The 13,902-nt window shown below is 41.6% G+C and overlaps 1 protein-coding gene across 9 annotated transcripts in view; it reads left to right on the top strand.

Moving 5' to 3' along the window:
* The window catches only part of ehbp1l1a (EH domain binding protein 1-like 1a), a 39,974-nt gene continuing 26,072 nt past the window's right edge, over positions 1 to 13,902 (top strand). For 7 of the 9 annotated variants that reach the window (XR_013767638.1, XM_079184675.1, XM_079184681.1 and 4 more), the window contains exons 1-8: positions 1 to 286; positions 7,674 to 7,731; positions 8,318 to 8,413; positions 8,502 to 8,555; positions 8,701 to 8,879; positions 9,021 to 9,160; positions 10,050 to 10,118; positions 10,503 to 10,736. Coding sequence is in view for 8 of the 9 variants with exons in the window: in XM_079184675.1 (XP_079040801.1) it covers positions 183 to 286; positions 7,674 to 7,731; positions 8,318 to 8,413; positions 8,502 to 8,555; positions 8,701 to 8,879; positions 9,021 to 9,160; positions 10,050 to 10,118; positions 10,503 to 10,736 (934 nt within the window). In the remaining variant the exon portion in view is untranslated. The remainder of the gene's footprint in view (positions 287 to 7,673; positions 7,732 to 8,317; positions 8,414 to 8,501; positions 8,556 to 8,700; positions 8,880 to 9,020; positions 9,161 to 10,049; positions 10,119 to 10,502; positions 10,737 to 13,902) is intronic. The other 2 variants (XM_079184679.1, XM_079184678.1) reach the window with 1 other exon arrangement.

Below are 13,902 nucleotides of genomic sequence, written 5' to 3'. Positions count from 1 at the left end.
GACGCCGGTGAGGAGTGGATCGCACACCGTCGCAGTGGAGCTGTCAGTGACACAGGTGGAGTTTCTCGGTCTATTTCCCCGGTAAAGTCCCAGCGGAGGGACCCGGAGGAGAGGATACGCACGTCCTTCGTGTTAACGCTTGTCCATCGCGTCTTTGAGAGAATAATTTCACGAGCCCGACCATGACTTCGGTGTGGAAGCGGCTTCAGAGGTCTGGAAAGAAGGCGTCCAAGTTCCAGTTTGCTGCCTCCTTTCAAGAACTGACGATAGAATGCACAAGTAAATGGTAAGTAACTGTTATAACACGTGTAACTAGCTGATATAGTGGATATGTGCTGCGTTTCTTGTGTCAGAGCCACCCGAACGTGTGTGTAAATGATACGGGACCGACAGCCTTATCTTGTATGGAGGAGAAAGTGATGCCAAAACTCCATTCACAAATATTAACATGTTTCTTTTCGGCAAAGTCATGTACGCCACAGATACAACATGGCATTGGGAGTCAGACCCTGTCCTTCAGCGTACACCTCATATACGACAAGCAGCATTAGTGTCGGTAGAAATGAACCTATTATATTTCCGTTTGTTATTATCTCATTATTACCTTATGGGCGGAAGCGAACACCCTGAACTGTTTCTAAAAGTTGGCATTGACCGTGCTGGTGCATGCTTTTGAATACAAAAGACAACCAAGCTGTGACATGTGCTGTTAGAAGGACACACTTTTTATCGGAAGCCCCACTTATGTTATTATTGAAGTGTGAAACATCTAAATATGGTGATGCTCCTCTACAGAGCACGCACTAGTACTTCCGCGTGTGTTATTATTGAGCGTATGTAGTTGTTATCATGGTGGCATCATGTTAACTAGGGCAGAGACGGCTCTATGCTGATCATTTCTGCAGGTGGATAAAGGATGTGTGTCATCCACACCGTCAGAACCACCACAGCTGTAGCCAGGACATTAGAACAATGAGATGATGAACGTAATCCCCAGCTTTATGCCATCATCAGTGACACGTTTCTGAGCAGTCATCAGAGGCCCTGGGGCACAACCGATTGTGGGGCTCATATTCCTCCCCTCAGCCATGCTGTGGTACTGTCTTGACCCAGTTTATTTTTTTCATTTATTAACTTAAGTGGTGCAAAAATAAAAAAATTGCAATTAATCAAATCGGTACAACTAGCCGTAGCAGCATAAACTGCATATAAGCAGCGTTCTTACTCACCGTGACTTCACCCATTGGTTTGTGGACTTGAGTTGGCTGTCGCCATCTTGGTTTTTGGCTTTCGCCATCTTGGTTTTTGGCTGTCGCCATCTTGGTTTTTTGCAACCAGAAGCGACATGAGAGGGTGGAGCTAAGTACAACCGAAGGCTGAGCAACATGTTTTGAGTTGGCCAAAAAGTTACAGTTAATGTTCATGAACTGAAAACAACTAAAGTTGTAAGACAAAAACACGGATAACTGCCAGAACGGACAGCGATGTGGTAGCGACCTGTCAAACACAGTAGCCCCGCCCCTAAAGCATCCCCTGCTTTATGGTCTGTTTGACTCTAAATGGACCATCATTTACTAAATGAACATCATGCTGTATTGAAGAAGACTTGAAACTAGAGATTGAGACCATAAACTCATGTTTACAATGTTTACTGAGGTAATAAATCCAGAGAGAAGTAGAGTCACTTTCTCATATTTTTCTCAGATGACATATTTTTGTTGGCCAACAGGAAGTTAGCATCGCACTTGTTCCCTCAACAGAAAGCCACCGGGGGTTTTCCCATTTGATTTTGGATTATTGCAGAAAAAAAGTTGTGTGCCAAACAAACGTTCATGATCCTTACACGGTTTGTTCAGCAAGATAATCTCCACAAATGAACATATATGATTTTGAATCGGCAGAAATAAGAAGCTCACATTAGGCTACACCACGGACACATGAGTGTGAGTTCATACACAACGTGGCTTTGAAGGTGTACAGTTGGCGTGATGCTATTTAGCAACCACCTTTCTGAAGACACTTAAAAGCTTCAAAAGACGTATTTCCTATTGTAGTTCATAACGTTTAAATATCTTAAGCTTGTGTTAAGCACAGATCTTATTACAGGCTATAATAAAAAAACAACACATTAAAAAAAACATCATCTTTGAGACCAGGGAACCGGAAGTGAAAACATGCTGACTCATTCTGGGTTTTAGGACTCCTTCCTGCATCTTCGGGGTTGGACAGAACATTTGTAGGTGTCACTCATGTTTGTGTTTAATCTGTTGGGGGCCCCGGGGCTAAGCTTGTTGTTGGGCCCTTTCTAAACTCCTCCCTGCAAATGTATTTACGCATGATGCACTATCTGAGCAGACTTTAAACTAAAGTAATTAAGGTCTTAAAACACAGGGCTGTTCTGCAAAGGGCCGAATGGGGTTTTGGGGCCCTGGAACATTTGCCCATTGAGCCTGCTGGTGCGCCTTAACGTCGCCGTGGGTGCTGGGAAACTGTTGGTTGCAGTTTACTTTTGTTTTTAAATTGTGACATCTCTGGTTCCACTTTTCTCAAATGGATTTGCTGCTGTTGTCTGTCTAAATATTTGAAGATCAACCTGTGAGAACAGTCGTACTCTGTTGGTCCGACTGCTTCAGTCGTGGTGCTGCAGGAGTTCCTTCAATACCATTCCCATTACTCACGGTGCAGTCAGCGTGTGTCATCCTCCAGCCCCGGCTTGCACAGCGGCCCACCTTTCCCGTCACTCTGTTCTGTACAATCCAAGAAGTACGGCACACACTGAACCAGTATCAACACGTTTCTGCCTCTGATCCCGTCATAGAGGGTGTTCATCCTGGATTGATGCACTGAGCTTGTTCTCTGCTACAGTCATGCCCAGAACAAGCCCCCCCCCCCCCCCCCCCCCCCCCCCCCCCCCCAAGGCACACAAACATACATTATATTACTTATGTAATGCATGGAGGAGCAAGAGCAGACTGTACAGGATCTATAGAACGATGTATGGAACATGTTTATGATGTTCAGCGGGATCTTGGCGGTAACGGTCCCTGAGGTGACGGGTTTTCTGAAGGTGATTGTAGCAATGACAGCAATGTAAATACTCAAAATGATGAACTACAACGCCAAGATTGTGACATAGTGAATCAGACGTGATTGTAAGTCAAAATGATCATATTTTAAGTCACATGTTGGTCAAGATGACACTTAGCTAATGCAAAATGTTGTTAAAATGATGATACTATGAGATAACTTAACTGTTGTTGTTTCTACTATATCATCATTTCTATCTAGTAAGTAAAACATTTGACATAGTATCTCAAGATGTTGTATACAGAGAACAGCATTTACATTCAGTATTACTACATTCAGTAATGAATCATCATTTTGAATGAAAAAATAAAAGAATAAACTCAGAATCTCGTTATTTATTTTACTGTTTTGCCTTGAATTATTCTCTACAGAGTAAAAATGTGTCTTTTTAAGTCATGTCATGATAATTTGGACTTACTTCTAGAGCCTGACCAATACATTGTCCAGACTGACATATCGGCTGATATGAGCTCATTGCAGATAAATCAGCAATAACGTTTGTTTCTCTACATTTCTTGGTCACAGTAATTTATTAAAATAATTTAAGTTAACTTTATCAAAAATGATCCCTTAGTGTCTCATGGTTTTCACACAGTCATATGTTTGATTTAGAAAGTGGAAATTTTGCTTTACTGGCTTCCTCGAGTCTTGACATCACAGTGAGGCTGCCAGCGTTTGTACCATCGTGCCTGTACAGAGATCTGGCAACCAGCGATACAGCCAGAGATATCATACCGATGATATAACATGTTTTCTCTTGTTTCTTTAATCCGTGCAGAAACCAAAATGCAAATCAACTATTTGGGGTTTTGGGGGAGCTACAATGCTGGAACTATTTATTTTCCTTTCTTCATTCGTCCACCCAGGACTTCTGGCTATGTTTACAGTTGCCAGACACAGTTGATGCGTCCAAGTTTTGGTGTTGGTCTCAGTAAAGGCACGATAATACCAAATCTGGCACCCTCACTGTGACGTCAAGACCCCAGGAAGCTGCACATGGTCACTGCACCAGGCTGCCGAGTGAAGCCGATGTGGACGTGTTTTAAAACCTGCATTCTCTCTAGTGTCCACCAGGGGGCGACTCCTCTGGTTGTATAGAAGTCTATGAGAAAATGACTCTACTTCTCTCTTGATTTATTACCTCAGTAAACATTGTAAACATGAGTTTATGGTCTCAATCTCTAGTTTCAAGTCTTCTTCAATACAGCATGATGTTCATTTAGTAAATTATGGTCCATTTAGAGTCAAACAGACCATAGAGCAGGGTATGCTTTAATCACAATGCCAATGCATGTGCAGCGCTGCATGTTTCCGTTTTTTAAATATCACTAATGCAACAAATATAAAAGATGTATTTACTTTGAGGTGCACACTGTTTGCTGTCCCTATTTATTTATATGTTAAAAAAGTGGTTACCACTGATCGCAACCAAAGGCCAAGAATTGGTTTGCCAATTTCTCCAAACGGTTGCCAGTGTCAACCTGGCAACCCTTACCGTCGGGACCAGCGCCACAGCAAGAATTCACCACTCTGGGAATGTTCATATTAACCGTCACTTTAAAAGAGAGCAGCGGTCTGGTTGAAGTGAATGAGGAGGCAGTGTCGTCTGTCGGTCTGACAATGACTGAAATCACCTGAACAGGTGCAATAAGGCCAACAGGAGAGTGAGGGAGATCCCAGTACACACGCTCCTAAAAAGAACGCTCATCATGCAAAATAATTGAAAAGACCTGTGTGGGTTTGTAAGGGCTTTAATGTTTAGAAAGCAATAACAGTCACAGAGCGTACGTCTGTGTTTTCTACAGTCCGTGACAAGAATGTGTGAAATGTGGATCAGCTAGATGGGCCGCCTCCCTTAACCGATGAGCAAAAGCCACCTACATTGGAGTAAGTGTGTCAGACAATCTGGAGAAACTATTCAGAAGATGTTTGATCAACAACTTCCCTCCCACCGGCCAGGATTCCCTCATATGGTGAAGCTCAAACGCCTCGTACTTCACACCGATGGAAACAAACACTTGAGTTGTTTGCAGCAGGTGTAGGATTGATATTAAGCCTCTGTGAAGATCAGCGCTGCAGACGTCTATTTCTGTTCTCTCTCTTACTCGCTCTCACTCTTTTGCAACCTTTCTCGCCAATAGTTGTGAGTGTCATGCAACATGAGCTGGAGGCCCGCTGTCCCCAGTCTTTAAAGGCCGATACTGACAATATGGATCCAATACTCTTTGGATTGAAGCTGCCAATACTGTAGTTGCCGTTGACTGTCCCTTCACTTCCCTGTCATGTCTCTTCTGACTATGGATTGCTACAAAGAGGGGGAAATTGAATAAGGGTACAAAATGATATTTACAACCATGAAAAACAAGCGAGTCTCTCTGTCGATCCCCTCCGTACCGTTTCAGTGTTTTGTGTTGAATAAATTGTTCATTTTAAATGAATCCCTTGCGTGGACCCTCCTTACATTCCTTTAGTCATGACACACTCGCACACCGTCTACAGTCTGTGATAGCGAACCGATGTTTATGTATTCCCCACATCAGAAGCATGATGTCACATCCTGTTTCAGGGCAGATTGCGGGAAAATAATGGTTGAACAATAATGTAATGTGGCCTCAAGCCTCAACTACATCTTGGTTCTGTTTTCCCGAAGTGCATACAGTGTTCACACAACAGGCTGCTGCTCTCAGCATTATGTAAGAGTGGATCCCAGCCATACGAGAGGTCTCCCCCTACTCAGATAGAATGTTTTCAGTGTTTACAGCATCCCTCTCTCTCACACACAGGCACTCATCCAATCACAGCTGTTTGTCCTCAAGAGACTTATTCTCCATCACTGACTTCTGACTCACACAGTCACAAGATTTTCATTTTCTCCTGGATGAGCCCTTCACCACAGTGTTCTGAAAGCACACAGATGGAATAGTGTGCATGCTAATATCATGTCATCATCTGCTGGGCCGGTGCTCTTCCTCAGGCTGCAGTATTATTAGATTACATGAAATTAGATGATGGTTTATCCCAACCACCGTCAGATGGATCGCCATAGAACGTGAGGTTTCCCACAGGATGAACTGTTATCACTTCAGTGATCCCCCTGAATTTTGGTCTGTTTTCATTGTCATTGTGAGCGTATTAGCATGCTGACATTAGCACTTAGCCCAAAGCAATGCTGTCCCTGTGTCCCTGCCAGACACAGCTGCCAGTGTGGCCCCTAGGATTGGTCTAAAATTGCTCACTATTTCCTACGTAGTACATTATATATATATATATATTACTTTACTTTTCACCATTTCAAGTGTCCAAATTCTTAGTGTGAGATTTAACACTTTTTAGTACCAATGAAAATTGCCACAATGCAATGAAAAAAGGTAGTATCCATGTCAGTGATAATGCAAAATAATGATAATTCATAAATGTCAAAAAATCTATATTTTCTTGCTTAAAGTATAGAGTGTTTATTATGTTGAGTACAGTGATTGAGTGACCAAGGGAGTGATTTCAGATACGACCCCAGTCTTGTTACCATCATGACTAGGGCTGGGTATTGATGTTTAAACTTTTCCAGTCAAACGATACCTGCAGTCGTTCCCTTTTTAGTGCCCAGAACATGAAAACAATTCTTGTCGTTCTTTGATTGAATGCGGCCTGTGATTGGCCCACTGCCACAGCAGCTACAAGCCATACAGTCTGTGGTGTGGTGAAGTCAGGCGGCAACCTCTGGTTCTGAAGAGTGATGCCAATGTAAATGTGCCTTAAACTTGCATTCTCTCTAATGTCCATCAGGGGGCGACTCCTCTGGTTGTATAGAAGTCTATGAGAAAATGACTCTACTTCTCTCTTGATTTATTACCTCAGTAAACATTGTAAACATGAGTTTATGGTCTCTATCTCTAGTTTCAAGTCTTCTTCAATACAACATGATGTTCATTTAGTAAATGATGGTCCATTTAGAGTCAAACAGACCATAAAGCAGGGGATGCTTTAGGGCGGGGCTACCTTGTGATTGACAGGTCGTTATCGCTACCAGAGTCGTATACGGCGTCTCTACGTCACTCCTCCACATTCCAAATATGGTAACTTCTGTTCATTGGTTGCAAAAAGTGAAGATGGTGACGGCCAAGACGCCAAACTTGAGGCTTCAAAACGAAAGTCCACAAACCAATGGGTGACGTCACAACGACCACGTCCACTTCTCATATACAGTCTATGGGTGAAGCTGAACGGGGTGTATTTGACGGGGTTGGCAGTTCAGTGTGTTGAGATCCCACCAGAAGTTTGGAACGTTTGCTTTCCCTACAACCCTGTAGCGTCTGATAAGGATAAATGCAGTGGTTGTGGCATTTGATATGATGGGTATGAAGTACTCTATTAGTACTAGTATCACTTTCAGGGTACTGGTATTGGTACTGGTATGGTCATCTTTTAAACGATACCCAGCCTTAATCATAACCTGTTTGCACATCTACCTGCATGTGTGTGGGAATATTTTTTCTGTGTGTTACACTCATGCGGGTATGGAGAGAGTAGTGATGGAAGGAACACTGGAAACTAACTAAGATGTTATTTGTGCTCCGCTGGGATTGCAGGCAACCAGACAAACTGAGGGTGTCGTGGATCAGGAGAAGCAGACGTCACAGCACAAAGGTAACGAAGCAGAGCAGAATGAGATGAGATTCATAGAGCATTCAAATTAGCCAGTTGTCTAATGGTGAAACTTCCAAGAGGATAAACTTTCTTTTAGTCTTGCCTGGTCTCCGAAAAATGACGTTCCCTTTCAACAATTGTTGTTTTGATGTAGGCCTATCATACGTATGTTTCAAATCAAAGTCTGCATAGTGAGGTGGTCACGGTGGATGGATGGGCCAAACAAACCCGGGACTTTCACCCAGGAGACCGTTGTTCATGTCCAGTGTGAAACGAAAAGTCAACTCTGAAGCCAAACCACAATCTTTTACTAAACCTACCAAATAGTTTTGTTGCTTTTTATTTGGTTTTAATTCACAAGTTACCCACGGGTTTAAAATTGCGACTGTAATCCTGGAGAAAATACGTTTCCCTCCAACGTTTCCGTAATTGAGAATGCGGTTTAGTTGTTTAGGAACGTTATTTTCAGGACACAGTCTTGGCATTTAAAGCGCGCTCTGCAGAGGTTGAATTTCAGTCCATAGTAAACACATGTAGGCAACAATTGTGAGATTGAATCCCTCGTTTGTGTTGTGTTTTCCGTCAGTTCCACAGCTGGCAGCCAGGGATCAAAAACCCCTACAGAGGCCTGGTGCTTTGGCAGGTTCCAGAGAGTTTAGACGTCAGCATCACACTCTTCAAGGTATGAAGCCTCGAAGTAGTAGCGGCTGATAAAATGAGTTGGATTACAGATGGGAAATGCACAACTTAATTTATTTGTCTGTCCACAGGAACCTACTGCAGATGAGTTTGAGGACAAAGACTGGACCTTTGTCATTGAAAATGTGAGTCAGCAGGATCTGTGTTGTCCTTAGTTGTGATTTTATTTAATTGAGTTTTAATCGGAAAGCAATATATTCTCAGGAAGAAGGATTTTGTTTCTGTGTTCAATCTTGTCCTCCCACCTTGTCCATTGTTTGTATTTATTAGGAGACAAAAGGCCGGAGGAAGGTGTTGGCATCAGCAGATGTCAACATGAAGAAGTTTGCCAGTATCACGCCGGCCCAGTACGATGTCACGCTGAAGCTCAAACCGCTGTCCGTCAAAGTGGTGGAAGCCACGCTGAAACTGAACCTGTCTTGTATCTTTCTCAAAGAAGGCAAGGCCACGTAAGTCATCAACCCAGCAGCATATCAATATGCTCAAAGTCCTCAAAGCTGTTGTTACAGAATTCAAATCAATTTGAAGACCAGTACTGATATTCATGTCCATCCAATGCTTTCAGAGGATTCTTTTTCTACTCTCCACAGAGATGAGGACATGCAGAGTCTGGCTAGTCTGATGAGCATAAAACAGAGTGACATCGGAAACCTGGATGACTTCATTGACAGTGATGATGAAGGTGGCGAGGAGAGGAGGGCCAGCTTTGGACAAGCTACTCATGTTACTGGTAAGACTGGTGAAACACTTAAGGATCACTTTGATGAATATATCAAATTAACGTGCAATGACAATCTGAGAAGAAATCCTAAAACCGGAGGCGTTCAGGAGCTACTTGATCCAAATACTGAAGGTCCCGATTCAAAACTCAAAAGTTTATAAGCTTAGATTATTGATATGAGCTGAATGAACATTAAACGGAAGAAAGCAACTCTTGAAATTGAATCAAAGACCCATCACTCAGTTGGAGTTGTTGGGACAACAGAAACTCAAATCCACTCTCCCTCACACATGATATTTGGCTACAAACCTGGTAAACCTTATTATACAAAGCTACGGAAGCCCGGAGAGACAAGTGAGAAAATATGCTCTGATCTCAATGTTTTTTTCTTTCCTGTGTTTAGGATTTAGGAACAGTTAAAAATAGTTTTTTCCAGGATAATCTTTCTAAGTTTTTCCTGGTGACATTTCTTTAATTAATCTTTTTTGTGAGGATCATCACCACTGTTCTAAATAGGACTAAAAGCGCTCGTGAATATTTTCGTAACCTGCTAACACACAATGTATCTTGTGTTTAGAGTACATGGAGAAATGAAAACTCCCTTGGATTAAAACATGAATGCTTTTAAAACCTGCCAAGTCTGTTTCCCCATCAGTTTTCACAGATACAAATGAAAAAAAATGTTTGGGCAGATTCTTTATTTTGAAGTGTTGCTGCAGTAAATGCTGCAATTTACAACTTTCACACTTCAAGGTCTAATTAACTGTGGAAAAGACTTCCTCCTTTCTGTTTCTCTTTCAACTGTTTTTCTCAATCTGCTACTTCTTCTTTGGTTCCTATTTGAAACTCAGTTCCCTTTTCATTTAATCTGCTCCTGTTCCCTTTCTCTCTATAACAGCCTCTGCCTCCTCTATCATGAGAGTACATGACCTGGCTTGGAGGCCTGTAGTTGAATCAGGCCTCACAGGTAACTGTCTGTTCAAAGGTCTACTCTTCCACCTTCCTGATAGCACACACTGCACAGTATTCTAACTTTAGCGGACATTATGTGTAAATAACATTATTCATGACACGAAATAACAAACACATACTATCCGATCATTGTCTATTTTAAAAGGCCACTCTTTCTTCATTCCTCTTCCCCTTTTTACTTCCTCTGTGTTTCCTCACATATACAGCAAAACCTCATTCCCACATCCCCACTTTCAACTTTACATCTTCATTCTGTGTTTTACTGCTACTGTCTTCTTCTCCTGTCATTCTTCTTTTCATTCAAACCTTCATTTAACCCCTCTCTCTCTCCATCTTTCTCATTCCACCGTGTCCTTCCGTTCTACTCGTCTTCACCCAGTAACCTCAGAGATGGATGGGAAAACGTCCTCTGGCATTTCCTCCGCCATCTCGGCCCCGTCTCGTCCTCCTCTGCCTGAACCCCCAGACCCCTCTGTTCCATCTTCTTTACCCACACGACTACCAAGCATTACCCAGCAGGCCCGGCCCTCCCCCTATGCCTACACATTGCCAGCCTTTACACGTGCTCACCCTCCTGCGCTTCCCAAAATCTTCCAGCCCGCTGCCGGATCAGGTATCGGTCAACAGATATGCCTCCACATGTGTGTTCTCTTGTCACTTTTAGCGTCAGATTATTTTGGTAGATCATTTTTTAGTTAGGAATTGTTTAATTCACACCGCCCAGTAATATTAGACGCATTTGATTACAATTTCTAATCATTCTGTTGCACCAGTTCCACGTCCATGATTCAAAACTGTAAAGTGTTGTTTTGACACAGCATTTCAACTCAAGTGTAGTTTGAGCATAACTACCTAAGTCATCACAACTCAAATTTTAACATTACATTAATTTGACAAGAAAACTGACTGAACTGAAATCTTAATAGTAAAAGAAACAGTGAATCCTCAAAAAGTGGCCCATTATTAACCTCAACTGCAGAGAGAAGCAGACCTTTTATTTTTTTTGGTCCTTTTTGGCTTAGTTGAAAAAATGTGCATTCATGTTTATTATCATAATTAGTATAATATTACAGTTATAACAATAATTATTATAATTATATTAATAGTGCTTTTTATTATTATAATTGTTAGTTACATTAGAGACAGGGTTTTATGCCTAATTATTTTCATATATATTAATATTTTGCAGAAATACAATTACAATGCAATTTTTCCATTTGCATATGTAAACATTTTTTAAAGATTTTTGTTTGGCCATTTTCACCTTTATGATTTGTGATTATGCGCTGTAAGCCCTCGGCTACCAAGGCGCTCCTTTGTTATTTTTTATATTTATATTTTTAAACAGCAAAAGAGAAACAATTATAAAAGATTAAAGAATGAAAACTGTATCTGTGTTTATTTGACACTCTGGCGTAATTTAAATAATTTACAGTCAAATGTATTGAAAATGGCAGTAAATGTTGTCAATTAATATTAATTGAGACACAAGGAATTCATGTTGTTTCACATGCATGTGGCAATATTGCAATGGCAACATAAGGTAAAAACCTCTCTTTGTAAACCTAAAGATACAAGCATATCTGCTGTAGCAGGCTGGTACTGTAGTTCAGTGAGTGAAGTGATATATCCCACTGTTATGGTGAGAGATGAGGTTTGGACAACAGAGTCTAACCCAGTTAAAACCAGCCTGACTGTAATAGTTCTGGATTTTGTCTCCATAAAGAAATCAGTGTAACTGTTAAATATGTACACCCTAGGTTCTTCTTAAGAACAAGTCTGTGACTTTTGAACACGTGATCTGGAGTTATGTAATATGCTATACATTTTTAATTGGTCTGAGGCACCTCCTGCTGTGTTGATAAGTCAGAATGCCCTTATTTTGAATCTCTGAGCCTTACACAGGCTTATAATCAAGTATCCTTCAGTATCCATTTGAAATGTCCTGATTGGCTTGTCTCCATCCACATTCAGACAGGTCTGTAGCAAGGCCAGTGAAGTCAAGTTGAATAAATTGCTTAATTTGTTTGTTGTTATAGAGCCTTTTGCTCTAATCTGTCTTGAAAAGGAAAAGCGTGTCTACATTGTAGCTAGACTTTACAGCAACGGGTGATTTATTTAAGCGTCTGGTGTTGATTTGAAGGCTGATAGCGGTATGACCTCAGGGGCTGGGAGCCTATCTGCCACGATACCAGAAGATCTGTAGTCGATACCAATAATGAGGAAACTCTATGGTTCTCAATACCCAAATTGATACCACGGTAAAATACAGCTAGCGTTAACTGCTGCTGATTTGTTGTTCACAATGTAGCATTATAAGAGACATTTTCTATCGTCCCTGGTACGATGGGACGCTGTTAGTCGCAAGGGCTGATCCCTGGTATACCTGCAGTACTGTAGAAAAACAAAAAACATCACGTTTTCAGAATTTTGGTATCTACCATCGTCACATCCCTACTTTGTTTGCAGTTTGGTTGACTGCAATCTTGGAACCCATCGCCTGTCGATCTGAAGACGATTTAGCCTCTGGTGGCAAATACCAAAATGTCGAGAAGGGTTTATCTGGGATTAGCGTAAACCACATCTTAAACCTAACACAGTAGTTTTGGCGCCTAAACTGAACTGCGACAGTGTCATGTAGTAGGTGTGTCCTGCAGTACTGTGGACCTGCAGACAGACCTGCTTGAATAATTCTAGGGTTCCGGTATAGCAGTGGATATCCAGATAACAGATGATAGATATTCACGTCTTCCTCTTCTGTGCATTGGCCAGTGGCGGGCCGTGCATTTTATACCTGGGCCTTCACTGCTGAAATACCACCTTATAACCACATGATGGCGCCACAGCTAGGGTTATTATTCGTTTCTTGGGCTGTAACTATATAACGTTACGTATTCGTATTAAACCGTTCGGTACGAGGCTTACAAACCGAACAAAACGTTTGAATAATACTAGTGCATTTGGAAAATGCAGAAGCTTAAATTGTAGGAAATATAATGTTTTCTGCGCTCACTAGGAGACAGCGGTCTGTGTGACCTCTGAACTGGAACAAAAACAGCTGGGGCCCCGCAAGTGTTCCGGGAGGCTAGGCTAACTAGCTTAACGGAAAATCAACAGCAGTAACATGCATTCTGCTACACACTCAAGTGCCATTTAGATATTAGATGTAAAAAAACGAACCAGTTGACTTACCAAATGCTGATCACATCCTCCTTTCTTTGTTGACAAAGAGTTTAATCCCACGGTTAAATCCCAACTCACAAATCCGGTTATCTTCCAGTTTCAGCCATTGAGTGATAAAAAACAAAGCTACGTAAAATTTAAAAAAAAATCTACACCAAGCAAAATGCAAAAAATATCATAATTTCATTCATATGAACTCTTACTACTCGACTAAGCCTCTGCTGTAAATTTCGTTTCAAAATAGTCACGTGCTCGCCCACTGACCAATCACAGCACAGAATCTCACTGCAGCGCTGCTGCTAATGCTGACATAATTGTAGGCCTGCAGGCCGCTCTGGCGCGTCCAAGAATCTCAAACTAAAGATCTGATTGGATTCACTGGTGAGTCTGCAGGCCTCGGGCCTCTCTTCTTACCTAGAGACACAGAGGTGAAATCTGATTGGATAAAAGCTCTACTTAAAACAAGCTGCACTGGAAGCAGAGCAACTGAGGAGCACAGTAGCTGTGCAATGAGAAAATAAGATAATGGGAAAAATATTTTTATAAATTATGATACATGTAGTAATAGCTATAACTTTGTGATTCTGTTTAGGCCA

Source organism: Pholis gunnellus (genome assembly GCF_910591455.1).
Source record: "Pholis gunnellus genome assembly, chromosome: 23".
Taxonomy (NCBI): Eukaryota; Metazoa; Chordata; class Actinopteri; order Perciformes; family Pholidae; genus Pholis; species Pholis gunnellus.
This window is presented reverse-complemented; position numbering and strand designations above follow the sequence as displayed.